Source organism: Penicillium samsonianum (genome assembly GCF_028829775.1).
Source record: "Penicillium samsonianum strain IBT 33392 chromosome Unknown utg000003l_segment0_segment0, whole genome shotgun sequence".
Taxonomy (NCBI): domain Eukaryota; kingdom Fungi; phylum Ascomycota; class Eurotiomycetes; order Eurotiales; family Aspergillaceae; genus Penicillium; species Penicillium samsonianum.
This window is the reverse complement of record NW_026643261.1, coordinates 6,344,355-6,371,447: the sequence shown is the minus strand read 5'-3', so window position 1 is coordinate 6,371,447 and position 27,093 is coordinate 6,344,355. Positions and strand designations below refer to the sequence as shown.

The window sequence follows — 27,093 nt, the reverse complement described above, 5'->3', positions numbered from 1 at the left end:
GCATGGCCAATTGGGTGGAAGTAGGAAGGGGAGAACAGCAACGAAGTATGTTGTACAGAAGCGGGCTAACCGGAGAAGCTCCGCGGGCTGGCAGTTTCTTTTGCTCCGCGGTCAGGCCATCCGATATCGCCGATCTTCGCTACGTCAGGTCCAAAAGAATATATACTATGTTGTATGTTTGTACTGAAATGTATCTACTATTTAAGAGAATAAAGTTCTCTCGCACAAGCGCGAAGCCTTGACAAAAGAAAGCTTTGCAAAAAAAAAAAAAAAACACTCCGAAATCCCACACCAGGTCTATCAGTGACATCCATCGTCGAGCCAGAGAGAGTGCTCCGTTTTCTTCAAGATCACAAGGGAAACTCGAGCGCGATAAGATGTCACAGAGGTTCATTCAAGATTATCAACTCATCTCAAACATGGCCCGGGGAATGAGAGAAACCGCCAAAATCATCTACAGTACTCGTAGGGAATCACACAGTAAAACACGAAAGGGAAGGGGACAAAAGTGCCACCCCGTTCTCAAAGGATAAAGGGGATATATAGACACGAGGAAAAATTGATACAAAGAAAGGATATTATTTAGCCTTGGTAGCTTTGCTGGCCACGGCAGGGCTCTGGGCGGGGGGCTCGAGTACGTGGGTGTGGCCGGGGGCACTGATGGTTTCGCCAGTCTCGTCCTGTCGGCATGCATGAATGTTCCTTATCCAGTCATCCGACAGTACCTCGTCGAGTGTGGCTCGGTTTTTCGGGTTGGTCTTCAGCATGCGGCCAATGATATACCGGCTTTCCCGCGGCAAGATCCGGAGAAGTCGCCATGGGCCCTTGATGACTTCCTGGCGCTGTCCAGAATTCTGGGATGATGCTGGAACCGGCGGTGCCTCTTTGCTGGTCGTGCGGGTGGGCCGCTCATGGGGGCCGTTGCTGGTTTGGCTGATCTGCTTCTGAGCAGTATCGGGAGAGTGATCACCGTCCCTCTGCGCGGCCTCTGATTTGTTTGCGTCTCCGTTTTCATTTCCGGTTCCATTCTGCTCCGATCCAGACTGGTCGGAGGGTCCGCTCGAGCGGGGAGTCAGACGCTTATTGTCATGGCTTTGGTTGGGAAGATCGGGCGTCGACTTGGGCCGACGGCGTGAGTCGGGTTCGGCAACTGGGGTGCCTGGGGTCGGGCTGGAAACGAACAACTTGTATGAGTTGTCGGTCATCCGCGGTTGCTTCCATGGGAACCGGCGCAAGGTCATACAGCAGAAGATGATCGCCAGCGACCAAACATCCGTGGGGCGGGGGTCATATTTCTTCTCGTCGTAGACCTCGGGAGCAAGATAGGGATCTGAGCCAACGATACCTGCTCATGCAAATCAGTAACCAGGAACTGTGATCGAAAATAATAATAATACAAGAGTACATACCCGAAGCAGGGACAATGTCGTTCTCAAAAGGATAGCGGAATACGACTGCACTCCCGAAATCAATGAGTTTCATGATGCCACGGTCGTTTACCACCACGTTATCCAGTTTCAAATCCCGATGGGCCAGACCCATGCCATGGATATACGCCACACCGCTCAAAATCTGCTTGAAGGAGCAGGCAATCTCCTCCTTGCCCATTTTGCCCGTCATCACGATAGCGAACAGATCGAACGGCGCATATTCCATGACCTCATACCAGCGACTGCCTTCTTGGATGATATCCAAGGTCTCGATGATATTGCCATGGTGCAAGGTGGAGCCAATACAGAACTCTGCTGTCACCTTCTTGGAGTATTCCTTCAAGCTCTCCCAGTTGTGACGGTCTCGGAATTGCTTCACTGCAAAGGTGACACCGTCACTGTTGCGCTTCAAAAGACGCACGGAGCCACCAGCTCCAGATCCGAGCACCCTGCCCAGCTTTCCATACTTGGAATTCAGACCATGATCATCGGCAAAAGGAACATTGTCTGGAGCCATTTGATACGGAGTGGACTTTCCAGATGATCGACTCGACTTCTTAGGCATGGATGTCGGGGACTCGGATCGCTTATTGCGATGGCCCATCTTGAAGAACCGTTTCAGCTCAGACATAGAGCCATGATGCTGGTGGCCGTGGTTCTTGTCGCCCTCCTTCTTGGCACCACCAAATATGCTCCGCTTGTCACTAGATTTACTGAGGTCGCTTGCGCTGGTGGATCGGGGAGTCCCCGGACGAAATGATCGCTTGACATCCCGACCGCTGAAGATAAACCGGGGATCCAATTGGGCAAGGTTTTTGGACTGGGGTAGTCGCTTGTGGCGCGCATATGGATCATTAGGTTCGCCTACAGGGGTCATAGCCCCCGGCGGGGTAAGAGAATCTTTTGGAGTAGAAGGGGGCTTTCTTCTTGGGAGCCCCCGTCATTTCCAATGAAGAATTGCGCACGATGCCTCGGTAGTTCAATGGCATGAGGAGCTCGCTCTGAACCTTCACTTTTTCTGGTGGGCAGCTGATCGGTGGACAGGGGTCGGGAGGATGAGGGGGGTCGAGGCGTGCCGTTCTTGTCGGTCGATCCTACTGGAGGTGATGCTTCAGGGGTGAAATTAGTGTCCACGTGGGGTCGGCTGGTAGCTTTCAGAGAGGCACTGTCGCTGATTTTGCCTTCGCGAGAATGGGTTGCAGCTGGAGTAAGAGGGGGGGACTGCACAGCAGAGACCGGAGGAGACGCATGTGGAGAGGCAAAGGCACCGGTGCCACGTCCACTACGATCACTTGACTCTCGAGAGCCAACCTATGATGATCCAAAGTTAGTATGATGATGAGATTGGCACAGTCCACTTAGTCTCCGCTCAGAAACCGGCGCGCCGGATGAAGGGAAATAAATATCACTTGGAGCATGAAGAGATTGGAACACTCGGAAGAACATCCGACGGCAAATTAGAGATAGATATGACATACCCTGGAGGAAGGAAGAGACATGGGGTCAAAGGAGAAATTGCGCAGGCGCGACTCCTGAAGCTGTGCGCCCTGCATACTCATCGCCAGCGACCGTAATTGCTCCTCATCCGTACGTCGCTCTTGCTCTTCTGCCAGAGATTGCGGTTGCTCTGGTACAGGGGACAATTCGGATTGACCTGGTTCAATCTCCTCCGTGATGGATGAGAAACGGACTTGGGTAGGCTGAGCTCTTGACTTGGCGTCGGCGTCACCGGGCTCCGGGGCCTGTCCGGGGATCTTGGCGGGGTTGTGCATACTTTGGGATCCTGGAGGGATAGACAAGCGTCAGACGGTTGGCAGGAATTTAGGATACACCATCACAACCGATCAGCATGGCAGCCAAGACATACCTGAATCCTTGAGGTTGGGTGTTGAATCAGTCATTTCAGACGTCATAGTCTTCGACGCCGGCTCGGAACGTGGGACGCATGCCCCTCACGATGGGAGCTTTGGAGAATCCTAGATAGCGAACTGATGGCCAGTTCAAATGCTATCAAAGTCGCAGAATTGGAGGATTTGCTCCCAAACAGAGTCCAAGAAGTCAACGACTTATGCGAGAGGCAAATCTTTTCCCTTTTTAACTTTTTTTCTCCCGCCGAATGCGATCAAGAGCCGGGTCTGGTCAAGGAATCCGTGAATCCGGGTATCCCCCAAATGATAAAATGCGAGAGCAATAGAGGTTTGAGAGAAGAGGCAAAGAAGTAGAAAGAGAAAGCTGAGAAGAAGAGGGGAGTGAGAGTCTGGGCCTCAGGCAAACTTGAATTTCGGGGGCGAGTGGGGGGGGGAGAGGGAGAGAGAGAGAGATAGTAATGTTAAGAGGTTTTGCTCTTTTTTGACCTCATTTACTTTTCTTTTGGTTCTCTTTTATTATTCATTCTTTTTTCTATTTTATTAGAGATGACAATACATGTCAAATAGGCCCAAATTGGCAAATTTACCCAGATTTACCTTGGAAATGCCTTACCTCATAAGTCGGATGGTCGCGGAGAGATGAAGATGATGTCGACCCGTGCCGATTTCCCGGAGATGCTGACCAGGGCCCTTACGTGAACTTCCAAGCTTATTACGAAGTACGAAGTAGCAACTAGGTACATTAGTACCCTATGCAGGCCATGTGCAAATCGTACATGGGCTTACATGGCCTTGGATGATCTGGAACATTGCCTGAATGGGGTTAGTATATCTGGTGACTCCACTGGATCCCATTTCCATTTCCTCCGTACTCCGTACTTTGTACAGCCACATAGGGCCAGGCCATCTTTCTCCAGATTCTCCAGACCCCATGCCAAGTGGCATGTCTACGTTAATACTGTGACACATTGACACATTCTTGGCCTTGCCAAGGTCGGACTGAGTCACACATATGCCAAGTTCTCCGCTCCGCGCGTATTTGAAGTCTGTGACCTCATCTGTATAGTTCTTCCGGAGTCTTTCTCTTGGTTGTCCAGTCATCACCGAGATAACCTTGTGGACGATCCACAAGTATTTAAAAATCGGTGAGCGTCTCACCGTTGGATGGTGAGATGGGCATGTGGTCACATGCCAGCCTCACTTCAATCGCATTGTGGTGATTAGCCGGTCCACGGGTATTTGACTTTGATAAGTCACTCTTAAGTACTGCCCACAAAGATGCAAGTAACTTTCAATGCAAAATATCTCTTGGATTGCGATCAATAGATATGGCATACAATCTGGAAAAAAAAAATATCGGTATCGTACAACAGGGGGAAGAAAATACCCCCCAATTTCCCAGAAAACGCCCGGTAAAATGATCCAAATCAAAACAAGTAGGCCCCTTGGAGCACTGCTGGAATGACCAATAATTATACAAGTCTATTGTCCTTGTGGTGCTCAGGGGATGACCTGGATACCAATGGATTTAGCCTGGGACATGACACTCTTGCACAATCCCTCCAGGGACAGGCCTGATAACCGCGTCTCGGTGTGCTTGAGCTTGGCGATCTCATAAACATGCTTGAGGGAGATCTTGCCACAAACGTCGTGACCAGGGTTCATCGCACCACGCAGGCGGTTCTTCCGGGGTTCGACATTGGCCGCGTTGAGCAGGAGGTAGGTGGTGGTCGGAGTGCGGAGTTCAAAGGAGAAGGATCGGTCAGGGCGGACGGTGACACGCGCGGGGATTGGGACACCGGTGTTGATGTGAGCTGTGCGGGCGTTGAATTCCTAGGGAGGTAGTTAATATATATGAACTGTTCATCCACGTCAAGTAAACAAAGACCGACCTTGCAGAAGTCCATGGACTTAACACCTTTACTTCCCAGAGCCGGACCAACAGGCGGACTGGGACTGGCCTGGCCTGCTCCAACAATGAGCTTAACAAATTGATCCTTGGCCAATACGTTTCGTGCCATGATGAGAATATGTCGAGATTGTTTCCAAAAGGCCAAAAGCAGAGAAGATGAATTCGGAAGATTTGCAGATTTTCAGCCGACCACGCTGATTGGCCAAGGCGGGAAGCGAAAGAAGCCCAACGTCATAAGGTACATTTCTCTTCTTGTCTGGAGCTTCTTTGGTTTTGAATCAATTCATCTTACTCATTTTGATCTTGATATTCACGATATCTAGATCTACTTTCTATTCTCATCCCTTGGATCGATTATCTGGTGTATCTTCCTCTCATTTGGAGAGTCCCATTGACATCCGAACTAGAACTCTCCCGGGCCCCGCGCGTCGATCTCTCCTTCACCTCCCTTTTCTCTTTTCTTTCTTCTCCAGTTTTTACTAATTTCAAACTTATCGAAATCATGAACTGGCTAAAGTCGACGTACGTTCCGATCGACTCTTTTCTGTTGTGGTTACACTGACCGATTCCATGCCGACAGTCTCTCCGCCGTGGTGGGCACCGAAGAGCCTATCTATGGCCCAGAGGCTCTCCATTCTGTTGCGAAGCAGACTGAGACAACTCCCTTCTCCGACGTGAACAAGGAGATTCTGCGCTGGCGCGCATACTCTTACACCAATGTCGAAACCCAGACCTTCTACATCATGGCCGACAACGGGACCCTGGTTTTCGTGCAGGTTATTTACAGTAACATTGTGTAAGGAACACTCTCGGAGCTTGAAGCTTCTACTCTGGAAACAAACCCTACAGCAGCTGACTCTATTCTTGATCCCGATTACAGCGGAATCCACACCACCGCTCAGTTCAACGTGAAGGTTTTCGACGTCAGCGGAAAGGGCGACAACAAGTGGTACTCGGACCCGCTCCACAACTTCATGTTCGACGAGAACATGCTCTCCTTCGGCGCCGACAACCTGTCGCTGACCCTCAACGAGGAGGGTGACTCCTACACCATCAAGTCCACCGTCAACAGCGGCGCCCTGGTGGATATCAAGTTCTCCCGGACCGCACCCGGTTTCGTCGTCGGCAAGGACGGAACTTCATACTTCGGAACTGACGCCAAGAACCCATGGGGTTCCATGCGCCACGCTTTCTGGCCCCGCTGTGCTGTCGAGGGTACCATCGCCACCAAGGACCAGACCTACGATCTCGGCGGTCGTGGTGTCTTCATCATGGCCCTCCAGGGCATGAAGCCTCACCACGCTGGTAAGAAGCTCTGTACAGAAACCGACAAGCAGAACCACCCCATGCTAACGAAAACACAGCCGCCCGCTGGAACTTCATTAACTTCCAGACCCCCACCTACTCCGCCGTCATGATGGAGTACACCACTCCCCCCTCCTACGGCTCCACCACGGTCAATGTCGGTGGTATTGTCAAGGACGGCGAGGTCATCTACGCCGGCACAACCAACTCAGTGGCCCACACAGAATCCGGCCAAGACCAGGGCAGTGACTGGCCCGCTCCCAAGTCCATCAAGTGGGAGTGGAGCGGCAAGACAACCGACAACAAGGAGCTCACAGCCGAGGTGAACGGCGCCCTCGGCTCGCGACTGGATCGCATCGACGTCATGGCCGAGGTCCCAGGCTTCATTAAGAGCATTGCTGGCAGCGTTGCCGGTACTCGGCCATACATCTTCCAGGTGTGCACCCTCCCCCTCCCCCTTCTCTCTCTCTCCCCCCTCATTTCTTGCTTTATTACCAAAAGAATCACATCTAACTCTCTTGCACAGTATTCGCCCCAGGAGAAGCTTTCATTGAAGCTGAAGCTCGGCGACGAGGAGATCACCGAGGAGGGAACTATGTTCTCCGAGTCGACCTTCATATCGTAAAGGCCGTCCCCCGCCTAACTCGCGTACATAGGACCTCATTCTCCCCTGCTGGACCTAATTGTTGGCGTTTATTGTGATGATTTTTGTGATGCTACATTTATGTCTAGAGGATCGACTACTTCTTCCCTCAGATAATCCACAGACTGTATACATGATACTTAATGCTATTTTGACTATATCCTGAACATATCTTGGTAGATATCCACCGAGGTGGAGAGTACATACACTCGGGTTCATTGAGACTCGTAATATAGTGATACATGTAGGACGCGATGAGGTAGAAGTTACAAGTGATTATACAAGAAAGATCGGACGTTTCCAATGCAGATTCTCAAAAGAAGAGAAAAATGTACAAAGAAAGATGCAAAGCTGGATATATAGGACACTGTACAATTGAACTGGGAACAAGAAATAAACAATAGAACAAGAACACAAACCTTCTAGGAACTCCAAGAAGAAAAAAGTAAACAAAACAAGTACAGATCAGGTATCGACCATCAACTGCTCTCCTTCATCAAGAAGAGTCGTAACGCGCGAGAGATCAGAAATCATCTTACGGCCATGGCCGACCAGCAAGAGCTTCTCGGCATTGGCAGGGAGACCCAGGTATGTAGGGGGCTCACGCTCCGGCAGGTTGTTAACCCAGGCGACGAAGTCGCGCATGCTAGTTGTCTCTGGCAGTGTCAAAAGGTTGTCGTTCTCTACACCCGAGACGAGCTTGTAGCCGTCTTCGAAGGCGGCTGGTGTCAGGAAGCTATTGACCAGGTTCTCGAGCTGCTGGTAGTCTCCCGCGTCGTCGATTTTACCACCGTACATCTCTGCGACAAGAGTGCGGATCATCTCCCATGGAATCTTCTGCGGAGCAACGTTGGAACGACCTTGGGATACTGAATCGACCCAGTGGTCGATGATGAAGGCTGAGCATTCATACTGTGGGAAACATGTTAGCATACTATCAAGAATAAATGGATATATGTAGGGTACTTACGTCGCTGTCGTTGAACTCCCAGAAGCCCTTCCATCCAAGGCTTGGTGCATAGCGGAGTCTTTCTTGGACGACGGCGTGCAGGAAGCAGAGCAAGAGGTAGACACGGGCCTTTTCGACAGGAGCCTTGCTGGCTCTCACATTCAGCGAAGAGAGGGAATCCTTCATATTTGCACGCACACCCGCGGGCTGTTCGTACATCAGCACACGCGAGGCCCGGATCAAATTGACAGGGATCTTAGGGCTGGACTCCATAGACAAGAAGAGGCGGAATTCCTTGTGTGGCTTGAGGGAATCCAGTCTCTTTTCGAGACTCTGCAACCAAGCAGGCGCCAGGTGGACGTTCTTGACCAACACCCAGTTACCGACTGCAGCTGCGTTGCTGATGGCCTTGTCAGCGCTTTCGAGACCTTCGTTGGAGCCCATGGCGATGTTGGCGCAGGTTGCGCGTGTAGCTTCGACAAGAGCGTCGACCTTGTAACTGGCATCGAAGCCAGGGCTGGAGCTGAGCGCGATGGGCCTGGTTGCAGTGACTTGGTCAACTACATCCTTTAGGTCGGCACCACCCTCGAAGAGCTCGCGGCCGAACACCGCCTCGATGAAACGCTCGGCGGTGGGCACAAATCGGTCCATGCGGCAAATCTTGACAAGGAGCAACGACCGAAGGAGCTGGTCGAGTTGCGACACACTCTCATCCCACATGACCGGAACGACGTTCTCTGCAAGCTCCTCGCCGAAGAAGCGATCCCACTGTTCTTGGGTGACATTCGGAAGATGCTCTTTGAAGAGGGACATGTTGGCCAACTTTGTCAGCACTTGGTCGCGGGCGTCCACGGCAGTTGAAAGATCAGTGTCCTCCACTGTCTCATCCAGGACACGGTCAAGAATGGTCCTGTCCATGGGGAATGGAGTAGCTTGAGCAAGCAGGATGGCAAGGGTGATGCGATCCTTTTGAACGAGACCCAGCGAGGTTCGCTTGTAGGTGTTGATAAACAAGTCCCTAACAATAATCTGGACACGAGCAGAATGATCCTTCTCCTGAGCAAGGCGTTTGTTCTGGTAGAGAACAGAGTTGAAAATATCGACAAAGTACTGCAAAGAGAACTGGTAGAAGTGGTTAATGTGGTGAAGTTGTTCCAGAACCGCGAAGACGGCGCTGCATGAACGGGCAATGATGCTGTAGTTCTGCGTAACGTTATCCACCTCGAGCATAACGCCTTCGGTCTGGTCCATCTTCAGAGAAATATCGGCAGCCTCCTTCTTGAGAGTCTCAAGAGTTTCAATGACATTGTCATCATCGAGAATATTACCACGAGACTCGTTGAGAGCTTGCAAAAGACGCTTCTCGAGTTGTCGAAGGTGGACCTTGAACTCTCCTTGCATCTTGACGAGATTGTTGCGACGCTCATCGACATCGGGCCGCTCGAATTTCAGGACATCATTCAAGGACTGTGTTTGCAAGCTGCTCTGGGTGACAGTAAAGTTGACGAAGGTGGTACGACTGCAAATATCCGGCGGGAACGAGGCAGATGGATCGCGGGTCGATAGGAAGAGCTTGAAGGATGGCGAGAAATCAATTTCTTGCTTGCCCAATTGAATGAGGACACGGCCACCAGTCCTCTGGTATTCCTTGTTGAGAACGTGGTTGAGAATAGGGTCCAAGTGCTCGGCATCCTGGATAAGGATGGGGTTTCCGAAACGCAACGCGCTCTCCAATTGCTTGACAAAGGAATCGTCCAAAAAGCTCGTGACAGTAAGCTTGCGATCTTTGCTTTCCTTCTGTAGGAATTCTGTAATACGGCCAGATGGATCAACAATAAGTGGGTATCTGTTGAATCTCTTGAGGATGATGGCGTTCTCAGTGCAAAGGTCGTCAACGGGAAGAGAATGACTCTGCCAGGTCAGACGCTCATCGGCATTGGACAAGTATTCCGTGATGGGGTTGTGAGGCTTGAAGTGAATGCCAGAGGCCCCCAGTTGGTGGACCCAGTCCTCAGCCATCGCCTTACGGAATTGCTGATCGTACAGACCAGCATATGCAAGGAATGCAGCTGCAATGAGGACATCGCCAACGAGGGTGCTGATCTGAGTTTCGAATGACTTGCTTCCATCTTCCCAGCGCTCACGCTCAGAGGACAAACTATCAAGCAAACGAACACTGCGGTCGACCTTGAACTGAACTCGGTTCATCTCGGTCTTGATCGCCTGCGTCTCACTGATAAGGGCCGCGTACTCGGCTTTGTAGGTAGCAATGCTGCTTTCGAGGTCGTTGATGGTATTTTCAATGGCCTGAGCTTCGGCCTTGGTTTGTAGGGCCCGCTCCTCGAGTTGGTCCACCTCGTCACGTAGAGGACCAACACGATCAAGAATTGCAGAGTAGTTGACCTGGGCTTCGACCCATTGCACAAGAGGACCACAGGCCTTACTAGCGCGGTTGACTCGCTCATATGTGAAATCTTCCTTCGAGAGGAACTCATTCTGCATCTTGGTACGGTGCCTGCGCGTCATCTGGCGCTCATTGTCATAGTTGACAATGCTGGCAATGAAATCATCCCGACGAATGAGGCCTTGGATTGTCTTCCAACTGTCGACGGTGTGACCGAGGAGTGTGCACACGGCTTCCAGGGCAAGTCGGACGCTGGCCGGAGGGTTACCCATGGACCGAACTTCCGTGAGGTGTTGACGCTTAATGTTGCTGACACTCTTCTGGGCTTCTAGGACAGCGGGTTCAGCCCGAGCCAGATCGTTCAGGACAACTTCTTTCCGAGTTGCCACTTCCTTCTCTTGTATCTCCAACGCGGCCTGCACTTCCAATGAAACGTGCTTCCGCTGTTCTGCCTCCTGCTGATCAGCAACCATACGCTGCAATTTCTCGTTCGCTTCCGTATCCTTCTTCTCCAATTGTGTCTTCTTTTGTGCGAGACTAGCCCGAAGGTCGCTCACTTTGTCGACGGTGTCGTGAAGTTTTTCGAGACCAATGTTCAAGTGACGCTGTTGTTCCTCGAGATCCTCGCGCTTCTCGTTGAACAGCTTAACGTACTGCGCAACAAAGTCGAGATAATGGCGAGGGGTGAGGAAAGTTGCCCGGCCCTGTTGCTTCTGAAGCCGCGAATTGAAGCGATGCAAAGAGTGGTGGATATACACCATGGAGTTGACAACAGTATCTCTGTGTGATGCTGGGAGAGCCAACTCGCGGTAGGCCACTGGGATGCTATCAGGCGAGATAAAGTTTGGCTTGTCCAGATCGACCGATTGAGTGAGCTCGGAGCCAACCTGGAACAGGGCTTGGTCAGACCAGTCACCCATCCAGTTCAGAACACAACGATTGAACAAGGCTGGACTAGTAGCTGCCTTTGAAGATAGGCCCTCCTCTGGCGGGTTCATGGTAAACACAACGTGAAGGTTCTTCACAATTTGCGAGGTGAACCACTTGTATAGCTCCTCCTGCGAATCGAGGAGCAAGCCTTGGCGTTGGGCACCCTCTTTACAAGCAGTCATCAACGAGGAGAATTCATCACCCTCGAACAGACCAGGGACTTCTGCGTTTGCAAGCAAAGTGTTCATGCGTTCCAGGAATCCAGAATCAAGGACGTTTGATTCGTCCATAATGAAACAAATCTTTTCACCCTTGCATCCTGCCCGGCGAAGAACACTGCGAAGATCATCATCGAAATCTTCAGAAGAGTACTTCCCGTGTACCTTGATCTGGAAGACCTTCAGACCATTCATCCAAGCGACGAAGCGAGATAGGGTTGTCTTTCCACTGCCGCTCACACCGATAAGGATTAGATGACCTTGAGGCTGGCGGAAGACTCGATCGATGCGTAGCGCGTGTTCAAGGACATCGTTGAACAACACAAGCGGAACATCCACCTCTTCTTCGCAGAAGGTTCTTAGACGTGCCTTCACGAATTCACGTAGACTCTCCTGTTCGACAGGCACATAGTTCTTAGATAGCCAGTTGGAGAACAGGATCGGGCCCTTCAGTGCTTCTTGGTCATCGATTGTAGGGAAATGCTCCAAGGCAATGCGGCGAACAGCATCTGCCGTCCAAGCTCTCTCGTCTTCATCCACGAGTCTGTCCTGGAATAGACGCAGGGCTTCGTGCGCCCAAATGCGGACCAGGCCTTCAACAGAAAGAGTTTCCAGTGGCTTGATGGCCTCGTACAGACCACGAACCCATCTGGTGAGCTCACGGGGGGAGTACACATAGTGGGGCTGGATTTGGGGCGTGAAGCGGGTCTGGGATTCGAGGTAGAACTGAACCATAGCCCTAGTGAGGGCCTCCGAGTATCCACGCAGCAACGGAAGGATCTTAAGCACAGCAGAGTTGAATGTGCCATAAATCTGGTTGAGAGAGATTTCGCCGGGGTAGTCGACCATGATCAGGGGCGCATGACGCAGGAATCTCTCGGCCATCGGCGTACGACCAGCATCCGTAGGAGGGTTACAGGCACCAACAAATTGAATGCGATCCAGAGTAACCCAAGTCTTGTCCGTAGTCCTCCAGAAGCCATTCTGCTCCACAAGTTGACGCAGGAAGGAGATGGCGCGCTGGGTGCCGTAGCGATCAGGGGCCGGAAGATTGATCTCGTCACAGAAAATGACAAGCCAGCGGCCGATCTGGTTCGGAGACATCACCACACCATTAAGAGTCTTCTTGTACTCACAGTACTGCTCAAAGGTCTTGACCAAGAGGTCAGGTGTGGTGGCACTCGAGAAGTTGAGACCAACAACCTCCATGTTCGGAAGCTTTCGGAGCGCGGCGAACAATGTCATGGTCTTACCAGATCCAGGAGGACCACAGAGCAACAAGGGTTTATGCTCAGCAAGCCACGAGTACAGCACATCCTCGTGACGGACAGTATCGACCGTGGGGATAATGACGTCGGTTTGAGTGACGGAATGTGTGTTGATATCAATCGTGGGCACCTGTGAATGCCAGCTGGTCCAGTCAGACTTGGGAAGAATAACATCGTAGTCAATGAGAGATGAATCGCCGTCCGGTGGAAGATCGATCGTAGACATTCCAGTGATGAATTTTCCGAACGTCTTGCGGTCACTCAGTGGACAATCACCGGTAAGAGACCAGACCAGTGTTAGAAGAAGCTTCTTGGACATATAGGACTCGATCTGTTCAGGGTCCAGAGGGAAGTCTGGATGCTGGGCATTGTATTCGAGAACATTTCGGCAGGCCTTGTTCAACAAGCTGAAGAGAGTGTTGAGAGCGCGAATATCCGTGAACTCCATGATATGGTTGTATTTCTTTGCTTCCTCCAAAGCCTTAAGAACCAGGTCATCAACCTCCAGGAACTGTTTGAGAATTGTTGCAACTGTGTCCTGGGCATCCTGTGTCCGGATTGCTGCTGTTCCTGCAGGTGCGCTGTCTTCGTCCAGGTCTTCGAATGTCTTTGTCCTGAGGCTTTCGACGTAATTGGAGATCATCATGGTTGGAGTAACAGTGTCGGCATTGAACCACACCATACCGCAACGACTGACTGTAGCAAGCGTGGCATACTTCAAGCTTTCAACTTCGAACATGATACGAACATTGGAAGGTAAGTTGAGGCGTTCTCCGTTGGGAAGAGTGAGGAGTTTGTTGTCATCTAGAACACTGTTCAGATTCTCAACCCACTCAGGATCAACATCTCCGTCGAAAACAATCCAATGACGTTTGCTGTCCTCGCCTCGGAGGTTGTCCACGATCTTTCTTAGAATTCCAGTGAAGAGACCGTCCGTCCATTCACGGGTAGTGCTGTCAAGGTTACCATAGAGAGACTCCTTAGACATGACCTTGGAGTCGATGATGTGAGAGACGCCCTCAACGCCTTCAATTCGCTGCATCGCTTGCAGTAGAATCTTCCAGGCAGCCGATTTACCGGCCCCTGACTTTCCAACCATCATGACACCATGGTGGATGCATTGAATTTGGTAGAGTTGCAGTGCCTTAGTGATCCACATCTCGCTGTCGACAAGATGTTGCTCTTTGGTAGCAATATCACGAATCGCCTGGGTGAGTTTCTCGAAGTTGGCAGGCACATAATCCACGCCAGCGAAGTCTTCCATCTGAATATCCAACATGATTTCCACATCTTCTCGGATAAGCTTAGGAGCGATTGTCTCCCGGAGACTTTGAACAATAATTTGAGGCTCAATGACATCTTCGGGGCCTAGCTCTCCGTCGGCATTGGCAAGACGAGCGCGCTTAAGACCACCTGAGCTAACAAGCACACTCTTCAATGCACGGAGACCGAAGTCGTAATGGGCCTGCTTGGAGAGTCGGGAAGCACAGTGGTCGAAGAAAGGAACAGTCTGCTTGGAGAGAGGCTTGGCCTGCTTGAAACCTTGGGAGAAAAGCATCACTTCCGCAATGAGTTCCTTGTCCGGTTTGGACATGGCAACACTGCGGAACAGCTTCTTCAAGTTGTCTGGCAAGTTAGAACGACCAGCGTAACCAGGGTTCATGGTAATGAAAATTCCGGTGTTGGAGTTCACAGCGAGTCGTCTTCCGACGAGTTCGATTTGGGACTTGTCGCCATCTCCGCCAGTTTTCAGACCAATCTGGATATTCTGAATTTGCTGAGAGACGGCCGACAGAATACGTTCCTCCAGACGGTTGAACTCGTCAAAGCAACCCCAAGCACCAACCTGACAGATACCAAGGAAAATCCGACCCATTGCTTGGAAATCGAATGTGTCATCACAACAGAAGACAAGGGTGAAACGACCGAGTTGCAGGCCCAATGCCTTGACTGACTCGGTTTTTCCGGTACCAGCAGGACCATAGGGTGAACCACCCAGTCGCTGACAAAGAGCCTGAGTAAGGGTGAGGAAACAACGATCTGTGAGAGGCGTGCGGACAAGACGCTCAGGCACGCCCAGATACTCAAATCCGTAGGCGAGCTTAGCGTTGGCCATGTGGACATACAGGCGCTCCAAGAAATCGCCCGAATCGTTGAAGACATAACGCATCTGGAGGAGCCAATGGTAGTGCGTGGGTGTCGTGGCATTAAGACTTATGAGCTTGGAGATACAATCGCGCTGGTGAACGAATTCCGTGATCATATGCTCACACTTCTTGCGAGTGATGGGATCGAGTTCACCAAGCACCGTGGCAGCCAGCAACTCGAGGATCCGAACTTCAGAACCGTGCAACGCGGGGAGAGTTGCACCTCCTTCCTCCAAGGAATGTTGCACTGCGTTGGTCCAAGTAACCTGACTGGCGAGGACCACAATCTGAGCAGGGTAGTTAGACAGGAAGTCATTGAAAGCCGTTCGGTCCACATCGCTGGAATGGTAAAGAACTTCAAATTGTTCAACGGCCTCGCCGAGAAGCTCTGCCAGAGTCAACTTCATGCTGGTCTCTAGCGCGGAGAGCCAGTCATTGATCCGAGGAGTCTTGAGGAGATTGACTTCTTTCTTCAAACGGACTTCTTCGCCCTCCTTAGAGGTGAATGCAACAATATTGTTATCGTCATCCATGACAAGACCTGACATTCCAGCAAACATCTTCTTGAAATGCTTGGCGACGCGGAAGATGTCATTGCTGTTACCAATAATCTCCAACAGATCCTCATCTCCAACAAAGTAGAAGCGAGGGAATGAGACACGTTCACGCTCCAAATATTCACCGAGCGCCTTTTGGATTTTGTTGAGCAAATCAGCCAGTCTCTCCAAGGACTTTTGCACATCAACAATTGCGAGAATATCCAAAACGAATGGAGACTTGTACACCTTCTTCATGACAGTAAAGAATTCAGAGTTAATATTCTGGAAACGTCCCGATTCCAAAGGAAGAAGATGCTTGATGTCAGCATTGCCAGTAAAGACGCCTTCCAGGTAGACCCATTGTCGCTGAACATCGATCCAGACGTCGAAAAGAACATGGACTCGGTTCAATTTATCTTCCCAAGATGTGGCTTCTTCTTCGAATTCTTTGTAGTACGGAGAATGTCTCATGGCCTGGAGGGAGTTCAGATTCTCGCTGCACTTGGCGAACAGATCGTCAAAGCCTTTGATAAGGCGGCATTTGTTCTGGTAGTGCACCAGGTCCAGGGAATAGTTTTGCCAAGTCTCGCGAACCGACTTGAGGAATTCCTCCAATGCCATCTCACCCTGTGCCTGTGCGATGATAGCACGAATGATGGAATCGCTTGATGCGAGTTGCAGATCCCAGACATCACCAAGAGTCAAAGAGACAAGAGAGAAACGCTTGTCAGGTTTAAGACTCTTGTAAATCTTGTGCCAGTGTCTTTCTTTGACGGCCTCAGATTTCATGTCAGACAAAAGGGAATTGACCTTCAGCAGCTGCCGAAGGACATTCTGAATATGTTCAAAGGCAGCATATTGTCTCATGCGACTGGGCATCTCCTTGGTCATTTTGATCAAATTGTCGAGAGATTGTCGGAGCTTCCTGGGCTGCACGCTGGTCCACAGCCCATCGCGAAGGTCATTGAGACTATTCCAGATAGTCGCTAGAGCAGCCCAAACGGACATAAAGTCCTGGACCTCCTCAAGGATGGGGGAAGTGAGGACTCGGAACTTGGGGGAAGATCCAGAGCTTCCTTGGCCTTGGACACCATCTCAAACTCAGACTGGAGAGACTCGAGGCGAGACTGGAAAGAGCTCAAGGTACGAGATGCTTCCTCTGGTGGAATAGTGCCAGAAACTGGCTTCTCGTCATTCCATTGACCGATAACTTCAGCAATCTTGCCGGCAATGACGTGGTCTTCCGCACTAATCTTTGCACGCAGGCCTTCGGTTTGCTCGTTGACAATTTTGCTCTTGCGGCTAAGCAGCTCGTTGAGGGCTGCCCATTCGCCGTCAACATTCTCAACGTGAAGCCAGTCATAAGGGAACTGGTAACGTTGGCGGGCGAGCGTGGTTTGACCTTGGCGGAATAGATCAACCTCAGGCTCCCAGACTCGAGTCTTCCGCTTGCACTGCTGAACAATGGTAATGAAAGACACGGCATGCGCCGTTGAAGAGGCCTCCAGGGTTTGGCCTTCCAAGTCCCTGCGGGCAGCAGCAATCTCGGAATGAACCTCTCTCATACGGCCGCCAAGCTTGGAACCGAACTTCACGAGGATCTCATGCTGCCACTGGTCGTATTTGGCGTTCACCTTAGTTTGGACTTGCTCGTAGTCAATCCTGATGTTTCCGAAGCCGCGACTGACTTCAGAAGTATCGAATGTAGCCCGGCTCTTTCTGATTTCCTGAAGAAGCTGAAGCCATTGAGACAGATCATCTCCCAGGATCTCGTAGACCTGTTCAGACCGAAGGTCCCAAAGTGATTGGAACTGCAGCCACTTATCAACATACTCAGAAACATCCTTCACTCTCGACTCGACAACATTGTAGACCTCGTTGAGCTCATCAGTGCAATTTTGCGGGAGGTTGGAGAAGCAGACTTCGGACAGGCGAACATTTTGCACAACGATGGAGATCTGGTAACGCGAGGGTTTGATCTTTTCTAGATTGCAAATCACACCGAGCCATGCATCAAAGTGGGAGAACCAGCTTGCGCGTGCGAATTGCAACGGCGGGTCGAGGTGAAGGACTTGGTTTTTCATCAGGATCTCATGGAAGAGTTCAGGGAATTGAATCTTGTAGTTCAAAGCATCCATTTCACCCGCTGCAAATTGATGATGAGAAGTAGTCGAGTTTTCATTGTTGGTGCCTTGGAAGGTGATGATCCACTCGCGCACAGCGCGAAGAAGTCGATCACGCAGAATTGCCTCGATGCTTCCATTAAGCTCAGCAACCCAGTATCCAAGGTTCACGTAGTTTTCGAGGTTAAGCTTGTCGACGGCAACTTGGATGCTGTCCAAACGTTGCTTGAAAGCTGATGCGTCGTATGGGCATGTCTTGAGTTCATGGATCGATTTCTGAATGTTCTCGTTGATGGTGTCAAGCACAGTGGTTTTTGTCTGAAGTGTGGATGCTGAAACGGCAAACTCGCGGACAAATTGAACATGCTTGCTTTCAGAACGACCAGGCAAAGATGCCTCAATAGCACCATTTGCCAATGCTGACTGCTTGACGTGTAGCTCGTAAGAATGGACAAAGGACTCCCAACGGAGAGGGATACCCTTAGCAACCATAATCTGTGCATCGTTCATGTAGCCATTGAGCAGCATATTAACATCGGTCATCGACGCGATCGCACGATTCGTCTGCAATAGAGTGCGGACACTCTCCATCAGACTAATGGCGTAGGGGTAAACACGCTTCGCCTCCTTCGAAATATTACTGACAGCATGAGGAACCTGGAAGTTGAGCCAGATAAGATTGCGGACCTCCTTGAAGAGGGCAATGATCTGAGCATCGAAGTTGACTGCCAGCTCCAAAACGTTTCCTGCGGATCGGTTGCGCACGACATTAAACAGCCGTCCAGCGATTGTAAAATGGCGTCGTTGAACATCCCACAGCCATGACTCGAAGACCGGCCGGGTGTCGAGCTTCTTGCGGAACAAGTTACCCTCATTCTGCAACTTCTGGCCCTCGGCGTGTAGGTGCCAGTTCTCACCGAGGACGTTTTCGACCTTGCGCATGTAGCCATTAAGCTGATGCTCAATCTGGCGAGTCCAGATAATGGCGCCGGACACGGGCGGCAGGTCCCGTAGTTGGGCCATAGCATGTGCTTCCGAATTACCGTACTGTTGCTTGAAGCGCTCATGCAAAGCACTGATATCTCGCTTGACATTGTCGATAAGTTGCGTTTGATACTCGCCAATCGCACCACGGATCTTAGGACGAACGAGAAGGGCGTTAAACTTCGAGAAGACACGGAACATCTCATTGGCATTCCTAGCGGTGGCCAGACGGTCACGTAGACGAGCAATGATAGAATTCTCAACACGGGAAGTACGCTCACTGTAGGCAATTTCGGCCTGTTCCCAGGTGAGAGATCCCTCCGGTGAAACATCCAACACGTCCACGTTCTTGAGAGCAGCGTAGGCGTGCGCAACTTCCTCCACGGCATCGACATCACCAATCTCCTCGACTATCACGGCGCCGTCAGCATCAACTCCGGCCCCATTCTCAGCAGAGGAAGAGCTGTTGGGTCCGAGGACGTTGATAATGGTTTTCTGGAGTTGTTCATGGTTGATCCTGAAGGTGTCGACGTACTTCACCCGCTCGCGGGTTTTGTCGTGTCTCGCATTGATTTTGATCGGAATGAATTTTTCGTTACGACGCCGTGTTGATTCACGCGCAACATTTGTGAATTCCTTCAAGTTCTCGTCCCAAGTACGCCAGATCGCTTGTGTGGTCTTCATCAAAGACCGGAACTCACGGTAATCCAGATGCAAGATCGTACGTCCAGTGATAAGCTCATGGATCTTCTTATCAAGATCCCCGGAGATAGCTTCGACAAGTGAAAGTGCCCGCTTAATGGGGTAGGGGCAAATCTTCAACTTCTTATTCAGGTGAGTGAAAATCAAGTTCAGTGATTCCTGGACCTTTTGCAAGGAAGTCGCAGACAGGAGTTCATCGAGAGGGAAGTCTCGCATCAATTGGTTATACTTCTGAACCAATTCGGTAGCCTCTTTCAGCCCAGTATCCGCTACGAAACTGAGGGTCGGCTGGTACCGTTTCGCATGGCGGAGAATGTCCATAGTCAACCGAACGCCCTCGCTTTGGAGTTGGGCATCGATTCCCTCCAGGGCAGCCTCTAGGGACAGCCAGAAGTTGACCTCAGGAGAAGCAGATTCGCTGTCCGGGTCGCGGGACATCTTAGTGATCGTCTGGATGGATCTAATCCAACCGTTCACGACATTCTGAATGCTGTTTGTGAAAGCGCTGCTCTCCAGTACCGTCGATGGAATCAACTCGACCGATGGTTTGATACCACGTGCTTCCGCATCCTTCAGAGCAGCCTGTACCACTTCATGAAGAGGCAGGTTCAGAGCTGGAATCTCCACATTCTGCTGGAGGTGCATCAACCCCAGCTCCAAGTCTGCGAATCTCTTCTTTGTTCCTGGGATACCAGTCTTCGCTTCCGTATCCGTTTTCGATTTCGTGCCGACAGCCGTCTCCTGGCTGCGAGTGTAGGATTCGAAGTAAGGACTGAGACCATGGTGTATCATCAGATGTAGGATCTGGTACGGCGACATGGAATTCCCCTGCTGGGCGGTGGTATTGCTGAGAGAAGCGGGACCAGGAAGGTTCATGACTTGGACCTGCGACGCTATCGGAAGACTCATGTCGATTGGAACAGGCCGTTTGATGATGGCCACCGAGGATACTGTTGTAGGAGCGGACGAGATATCGGTGGAGAGGTTATAGACATATTGCACAGCTGTTTCTTCGCCGGCGTAATTAGCATCATATCCTCCAACGCCTAAACACTTCGCTTTGACGTACCTTGGTCCTCCGTTTCGCCGTTGGTTTCCTCCACTGTCACAATGTCCTTTTGCACATACAGTGCGACTTGCGATTCCGAGGCAAATCGCGTACACCGTTGCAGTGTTTCATTGTATCTTGATTCCGAAAGCAAGCTCCCAGCGCTTTCCAGCTCGGACCTCTGGGCTCCCAGTGTCACCTGGAGCACTTCGGTCAAGTACTGAATGACCGCACCGGAATCAACCAGAGCTGCGGTCTCTGGTGTTGAGGCGCCATTTGGCACGCCTGATGAGGCGACCTCCATTATGCCGAGATTATTATGACGAATTCGAAGTGTTCATCGGTGGTAAGGAATAATAGGAGCGTGGATTGTTTGAAATGTTGAGATCGCGTCGAGCGGGAGTTGGGCGGGAAAACAGAGCAAAAGGTTAATGACAAAGGCTGGAAAGAAAGATAAAATCTAATAGATTAAAAATGATTGCAAAGATAAATTCCAAGCCTATGCCGTCCTGAGTCGTATGTCTGTTGAAGATCAAAAAGATACGCGGCGTTGTTTGCTTTACTTCAGGGGATGCACACTATTCCCCATTAGGTTAGGCGTGACACGACCCCCATGCAACACCGCAAATCCATGGCTCTCGTCCCTGACCCGTTCCTTTCGAAGTATAAGCTTCACCTTATTTATATTGACGGGTATATTCCCTTCCTGGATTCCTATATACATGGAGGTACTATGGTATCAATGTCGTATTTGCAAATGGCACTAAAATAAAACAAAACAACAAATTTCCCAGCTGCCCTCCACAATATCTCTCCCTTTCAAACTGCGGTTCCGATATTTGCGCGGTCCACGATGACCTGTCCACCTTGACAAGTACAATGATATTTCTCCCGAAACTCAGAAAGTGACATTCCATCAATAACAGTCAATGCCTGGGTACTAGCCCTCACTTTAGCATACCGACTAGAAGATGCAACTGCGCTGGCAATGGATTGGCCGTGCACCATAACCGCAGCAAAGACCCTGGGAGTTTCTCCCTCCACGGCAGGAACCTCTGCAGATTTCAAGCAGTAATCAACACATTGGTAGCTGTGAGTCATTTGGCTATGAAGGAATGTCTATGATCTATTAGTACGAAGGGTATAATCTCAGGGGCAGGAGATGACCTTACCGTTGGATGCCGGTTTGCAAATGTGTCGTAAATTGACATGTCGTGGAAGAACGGCAGGATATGCCTCTTGAAGAAGGCCTCAATCACTGCGAAGTCGAAGCCAGAATCAACAAATATGGCACCGAGATAGGCCTCAAGCATGTCGGGAAGACACTGCGATTCGGTGAGTATTTGGATTATGCCCGTGTTAAATAGAGAACATACCTTTGGAGGATCTGACGTCGAAAGCCAATAGTCTACCTCTCCATTGCTTTCACTCTCTGCGAGCTGAAGTTCCTCCGCGTATTTGCTGTTTTGGATCAAGAGAGGATTGCTGAAATGCTGAAGATGAAGATGAAGCCCTAGTTTTACAGCCAAAGCACCGAGGAATTTGTTGGATACCAAAGCCATCTATTGGTTAATGTTAGCCAGGAACTGTGTAGATTGGCTTTACTAAATAAAATACAGACCTTGTGTTCAGTCAACCACTGCGGATCTCGGTCAAGGAACCGATGAAACAAGTGCTCCACGCACACCATATCCAATAGTGCATCACCCAAGAACTCAAGCCGCTGGTAGCAAGGCACCTTGGCCCATGCCAATGGATAAGATGGATGCGTGAACGCCGACCGCAGAAGACGGGGGTGCTTGAACTCGTAGCCTACTTTCTCGAAGATCTGCTGGGCCAAGTTCTTTTCGAATCCATCGGCCGCCCTATTCTGGTACGAAGGAATGGAATATGCGGAGATGTAGTCTTTCCATGAGGTTGCCGTGTGGTTCTGACTGTTGACGAAGACGGTCACAGCTTTGATGGCCAGGTCATAACGATTATCATCACCTCCCGAGAGCAACGATGCTCCTATCAAGGCCTCACAGACATCTGCTATTGTTTTCTCTGCTAAGGAGTGCTTTCCTTCACTAGCAAAGAATTTGGCGTGGTCTCGACCATACTCGAGCGAAAGGCCTGGGGGATACCACATATGCCTGTGGTTGGGTGTCAGTTAAACACTCACTTGTTAGGACTAAACATAAAGAACATACCGAGAGAACCCACGACTACGTATGTACTCATATAGCTTCAGTTCAGTTGCGGTTTTGAACAGGTTTTTGTTGCAGATGAGACACATTCTGTTGACGTGATAGTCGTATTCATCATCGTCGGGATTTTGAACAAAGAGCGAAATGGATGTTGCCATCTTGAGCACAGAGTCACCTAATAGTTCAAGGCGCTCGTAATTTTTCCCCATTCCTCGCTGAACGTGAATCTGTAGGCTCCGATGCTCTTCGGTGTTGTCCGAATCCTTGGTGAAGGCCTCCAGGGCATATTCGAGCTTAATATCACCAAGGCCTAACATTTTGCATCCCTCCTGGGCGATCAGGTAGGACTCCATTCGAGTGATAATTGCTGGGAAGACAAAACACGTCGCGGCCACAGGCATGGAAATCTGAATTACATATTAGCATCTTCGGTGAGCTGAAACGTATACTAGTACAAGACTAACCGCCGATATAACCAACGGTTGGGGGCAAATGACGCATCTCGAGTTGGATGCTTTCTCTTCCTCGGCTGCTTTGTCAAGGAAGTTCCGCCGAAGGCAGATCAACTCTGCCTGTACGACCGGTTGAGTCCAGATACATCGGTTAAAGAATTTTGGGCGTGAATTTTTGCTCAAACTCAAGGACCAATTCATGATATCGTCGCACCATTTTCGAGATGGTGCGTAGGATGGGGGTGGGTCTGAAGGACGTAGATTGGGGTCTATAGCAAGCGGGAAGTATCGATACTTTCCATTCCAGTCGTCGTAGATGAATCGAGTAAGCAACGATTCCGGCTCCATGTCAGTAGACCACATAAGCTTGGGGTTATCTTGGACATATTGCAAAGCTGCCCAGTCAATTATGTCAAAGAGATTTGTTGACGTTCCAATGTCGACATCTTCTCGAGCAGGCGCAAGCCAGTACGGAAACTGTTCCGAGACAGGCTTGTAGGTCTTGTGAAACACGTCGTGAAAAACAGCAAGTGTAAATGTGCTCACAATTTCGAGCTCTTCGGAAGCAATCTCAAGGCACCCGTCGATGCACAGAGACTGGACCGTAGTCTCGATATCATCATCCAAGAAGACCGGAAAAGTCGGTATTGCTGTGATCCGCTCTCGTGTCAGTAACACGATGCTTCCGTGAGCTCTAGCCAGAGGCTCTGATGGAATGAGGCGAATAACTATCGCGTAGAGCCGTGTTGGAGTGATTCCCTGCTGCCTAGCCCAGATTGAGGGTTTACTACGCATTCTGTACTGGTCAGTCCTTTTTGAAGTAATGGCCAATTTGGCATTGCGCATCGCTGGCAGGCGCTTGTGGTAGACAGAATTGAAGTGCTCATCCAACAAATTCTTTTTGCGAAGCAGCATACATGCATCAAAAGCAGCGGACTGCTTAGCGAGTGATTTTCTTGATTCGGGACATCCAAGCACTCTTCGCACAGGCGATTTCTCTGGCATAATTATCTCACAGCTGAATGATTCGTTTTCTGACATGACAATGTATGTGACTGAGGCCGAGATCTCATTTTCATATTGCTGAGATTTTGTCACCGTTAGCTTTAATGATGCAAATCAGCAGAAACAAACTGGCTCCTACCAATGAGCTGGCAAAGCGAGCCAGTACACCAATCGCATGGCGATAGGTCAACATGGCACCTGTGCTGGTGATGGTGTATGTTCTCTTCCGGTCTTCCTCGTGGATAAGCACTCCCATATCGTGACCGTCTCCGTACAATTTTCGATCATCCGGCAACATGTTGCAGAAATTCTTCATGAGATGCTGTTCATGTCAATAAGCTCAGTGCTATATCACCTGGGAAGGACACTTACCTCTGCTCTTCGAACGTCCTGTAGTCTCATGCTGTGGTTGCGATTACCACTTTCAACCATGGTTGCGTACTGCAAAGTAGTGAGTAAATAAATTGCATCTCATAAAAGTGAAGGAAATCTAACCACTGAGTCGGCGCGTCTGGCACGGCCTCGACTTTGGACATATTGAATAACCGTGTCATACAGATCGAATCTTTGTTGGTCAGTAGAAGCAACAGCAGTGGTTAGAATGGTCGGTGACCTACCTAACCACCAGGTTACAGTCTGGGATGTCAAGGCCTTCTTCTGCGACCGAGGTTGCAAACTGAGAATGATTAGTTTTTCTCTACAAGCTTTTCAATTTTTTTTGGTTTGTGTAAAGCTCACCAAGCAGTTGACTTCACTTTTTCGGAACTTAACCAAAACAAGAAACTGCCGATGAAATGTGGAATTCATTCCTATGACATCTCCTTTGCGAACACCGACCAAAATATCAGGACGGAGATTTGGAATTTCCAGCTTTTCGCATAGCTGTAACAATACTTTAGCTGTATTGCGCCGTTGTGTGAACACAATGCATTTGGTATTTGGCGACTTAGCAAACTGTTCTTGCAGCTTTCTCATCAAAAGCTCGACTTTGGAGCTGAGATCACTCGGCGTAAATGCCTGGTCTGCAATGTATTCCTTGACGAGCTGGTTGGCTTCTTGGATCCGCTTGATCTCCTCTGAGGCCTTTTCAGAATCATGGGTATCAGAATCGGTGGCTTTGCCGATACTACCCTCCAGCTTGGGCAACACTTCGTCTGCCAGGGCCAGAGTCCATACCTGGTCTGCGCACCAAGTCCCCAATTCTGAGCTTGCAACCGATGCAAATCGAAATGCGCCTTCAAGGATTGGCATATCCCCATACTTGGGTTTCAAAGTACCATGCAGATTGGTCTCAAACGGCGGAGGAAGCTTGTCGTAGACCCATTCCTCCTCCATTGGCTTGTTCACGAAATTTCGCAGGAGGGCAAGATCCGATGTTGTTGCAATGCGACTGTCTAAAAGAGTCTCGAGTTGGCTATATACAGTAAGCAGAAACTTCCACTTTTGTTTATTCTGGGGCGCTCACATTGCTGCTTCCGCTATGTCACACTTGGCATCAACCGGGGAAGCAGTCATCCCGAAGATCCTTGGGCGCTTTTCAGGATCCGCTTTCAAATAAGAGTCTCGGATGATACTAATATATATCAGCTTTTGTCGTCATGTTATAAGTAAACAATGGGCTACATGCCGAGCATATGGGTGCTCCTTTTTGGCATGGTGGGCTTCATCGAAGATCAGAAGATTGATCTGGTCAATCCTTATATGGCCATTCAGTAGAGACTGGTTCAGGATTTCTGCCGTGCATACAATCACCATGTACTTTTCAAGGTGCTTGTTCCACGTCTGTTTGTCCCAAAGATCAGGTCCTAGATTGCCGAAAAAATGAGCGACTCTTTGATCGAGATTGTTTCTCAAGACCGCAGACTGTTGAAAGACCAAAGTTACACTGTCCACCAGGAAAAAGGCAACGCGAGGTTTTGTGCCATTTGCACGTTTGTTGAGTTCGATTTGGAGAATGTGCTTGAGCAAAAGCACAGCCACTAAAGTCTTCCCGGACCCTGTATCGAGAACCGCAATTGTGTTGCTAGCCCGTGCTCTTTCAAAGAGCTCGATTTGGTATTCGCGAGGGTCCAGGACCCCACCTCCGGGCTCTGTATTTGCGAGCAAACGAGCAGTTGAAAGTTCCGCATCAGATAGTTCGATATGTGCCCCATTGGGGTCATTTCTCGGCCCATTGACAACATGCTCTTCGAGCCTTCCAAGCTGTTAGCATATATAGGCCTTAAAGCTAAAATACATTTTAGACTTACAGTGCAGTGAACATAGCATTCTGAGCTCTGTGTCGGTGTGACTCTGTCAATCGTGAAACCACGGCTTCATCGCCGGATGGGTCTGAGGTGGTGTCTTCGGGCTCCATGTTGACAATCTTATCCTGTGCTAGGGTATGTTGAAGAAGAAGAAATGTTGAATAAGAAGAAGAAGAAGAAGAAATGTTGAATAAGAAGAAGAAGAAGAAGAAGAAGAATAAATAAAGATACGGAAGTGGGAACGTCAAACCCGGAAGAGAGGAAGCAGCATCTAACTTGGCAAGAGCCAACGAGATATACGCTTGTGTGCTCCTTCCTACTTGGATATGGATATCTCATAAGTGAGGTCGTTCGCACTTGGAATATACTAAGAATCACATGTATGCAGGCCCCACATATATATGCACCCAGGCAACCTGTTCCAACGAGAATGTAAGAATAAGGTCAAAGATGCCCGTGCACAGGGTGAAATAAGTAGACCAAGAGAATAACCCCGTAAAATAATTCAAAAAGAACGACTATCTGAAGAGAGAGTAAAACAAAAGAGAGCCCTAGAGGAGAATAAGAGCGGAATGAACACATATCAATGCAAACCCGCCAATCAGTACGTACTTGGGATAGAGAAAACATACATTGACTTTTATAAGAAATGGAGTCTTTTAAACTAAGCGCATAGCTTTGATTCCAACCTCGGAATAAATCTATAGAACCCAAAAGTTTGAGGAAAATCG

The 27,093-nt window shown here is 49.9% G+C and overlaps 5 protein-coding genes across 5 annotated transcripts; 1 reads left to right on the top strand and 4 right to left on the bottom strand.

Annotated features, from left to right (window-relative positions):
- Positions 1 to 578: 578 nt before the first annotated feature.
- Positions 579 to 3,331, bottom strand: N7471_006087 (uncharacterized protein; the record flags this gene model as incomplete). Its single annotated transcript, XM_057278806.1, has 5 exons — positions 579 to 1,345; positions 1,410 to 2,294; positions 2,396 to 2,741; positions 2,909 to 3,213; positions 3,298 to 3,331. The coding sequence occupies 5 exons, from the start codon at positions 3,329 to 3,331 to the stop codon at positions 579 to 581; spliced, it is 2,337 nt and encodes a 778-aa protein (XP_057138416.1).
- A 1,467-nt stretch (positions 3,332 to 4,798) lies between these two features.
- N7471_006086 (mitochondrial 54S ribosomal protein uL11m) lies at positions 4,799 to 5,319 on the bottom strand (the record flags this gene model as incomplete). The annotated part of the gene is made up of 2 exons (XM_057278805.1): positions 4,799 to 5,131; positions 5,191 to 5,319. 2 exons carry the CDS (start codon positions 5,317 to 5,319, stop codon positions 4,799 to 4,801), a joined length of 462 nt encoding a protein of 153 aa, XP_057138415.1.
- Positions 5,320 to 5,712: 393 nt separating this feature from the next.
- On the top strand, positions 5,713 to 7,140 carry N7471_006085 (survival factor 1 family protein; the record flags this gene model as incomplete). Its single annotated transcript, XM_057278804.1, has 5 exons — positions 5,713 to 5,732; positions 5,791 to 6,006; positions 6,091 to 6,515; positions 6,575 to 6,951; positions 7,042 to 7,140. 5 exons carry the CDS (start codon positions 5,713 to 5,715, stop codon positions 7,138 to 7,140), a joined length of 1,137 nt encoding a protein of 378 aa, XP_057138414.1.
- A 483-nt stretch (positions 7,141 to 7,623) lies between these two features.
- On the bottom strand, positions 7,624 to 20,774 carry N7471_006084 (uncharacterized protein; the record flags this gene model as incomplete). The annotated part of the gene is made up of 4 exons (XM_057278803.1): positions 7,624 to 8,070; positions 8,129 to 16,583; positions 16,634 to 20,432; positions 20,492 to 20,774. 4 exons carry the CDS (start codon positions 20,772 to 20,774, stop codon positions 7,624 to 7,626), a joined length of 12,984 nt encoding a protein of 4,327 aa, XP_057138413.1.
- A 515-nt stretch (positions 20,775 to 21,289) lies between these two features.
- N7471_006083 (uncharacterized protein) lies at positions 21,290 to 26,472 on the bottom strand (the record flags this gene model as incomplete). The annotated part of the gene is made up of 14 exons (XM_057278802.1): positions 21,290 to 21,589; positions 21,643 to 21,795; positions 21,847 to 22,032; positions 22,092 to 22,605; positions 22,663 to 23,066; positions 23,124 to 24,194; positions 24,256 to 24,438; positions 24,489 to 24,557; positions 24,612 to 24,681; positions 24,734 to 24,792; positions 24,855 to 25,530; positions 25,582 to 25,689; positions 25,744 to 26,310; positions 26,366 to 26,472. The coding sequence occupies 14 exons, from the start codon at positions 26,470 to 26,472 to the stop codon at positions 21,290 to 21,292; spliced, it is 4,467 nt and encodes a 1,488-aa protein (XP_057138412.1).
- Positions 26,473 to 27,093: the final 621 nt, after the last annotated feature.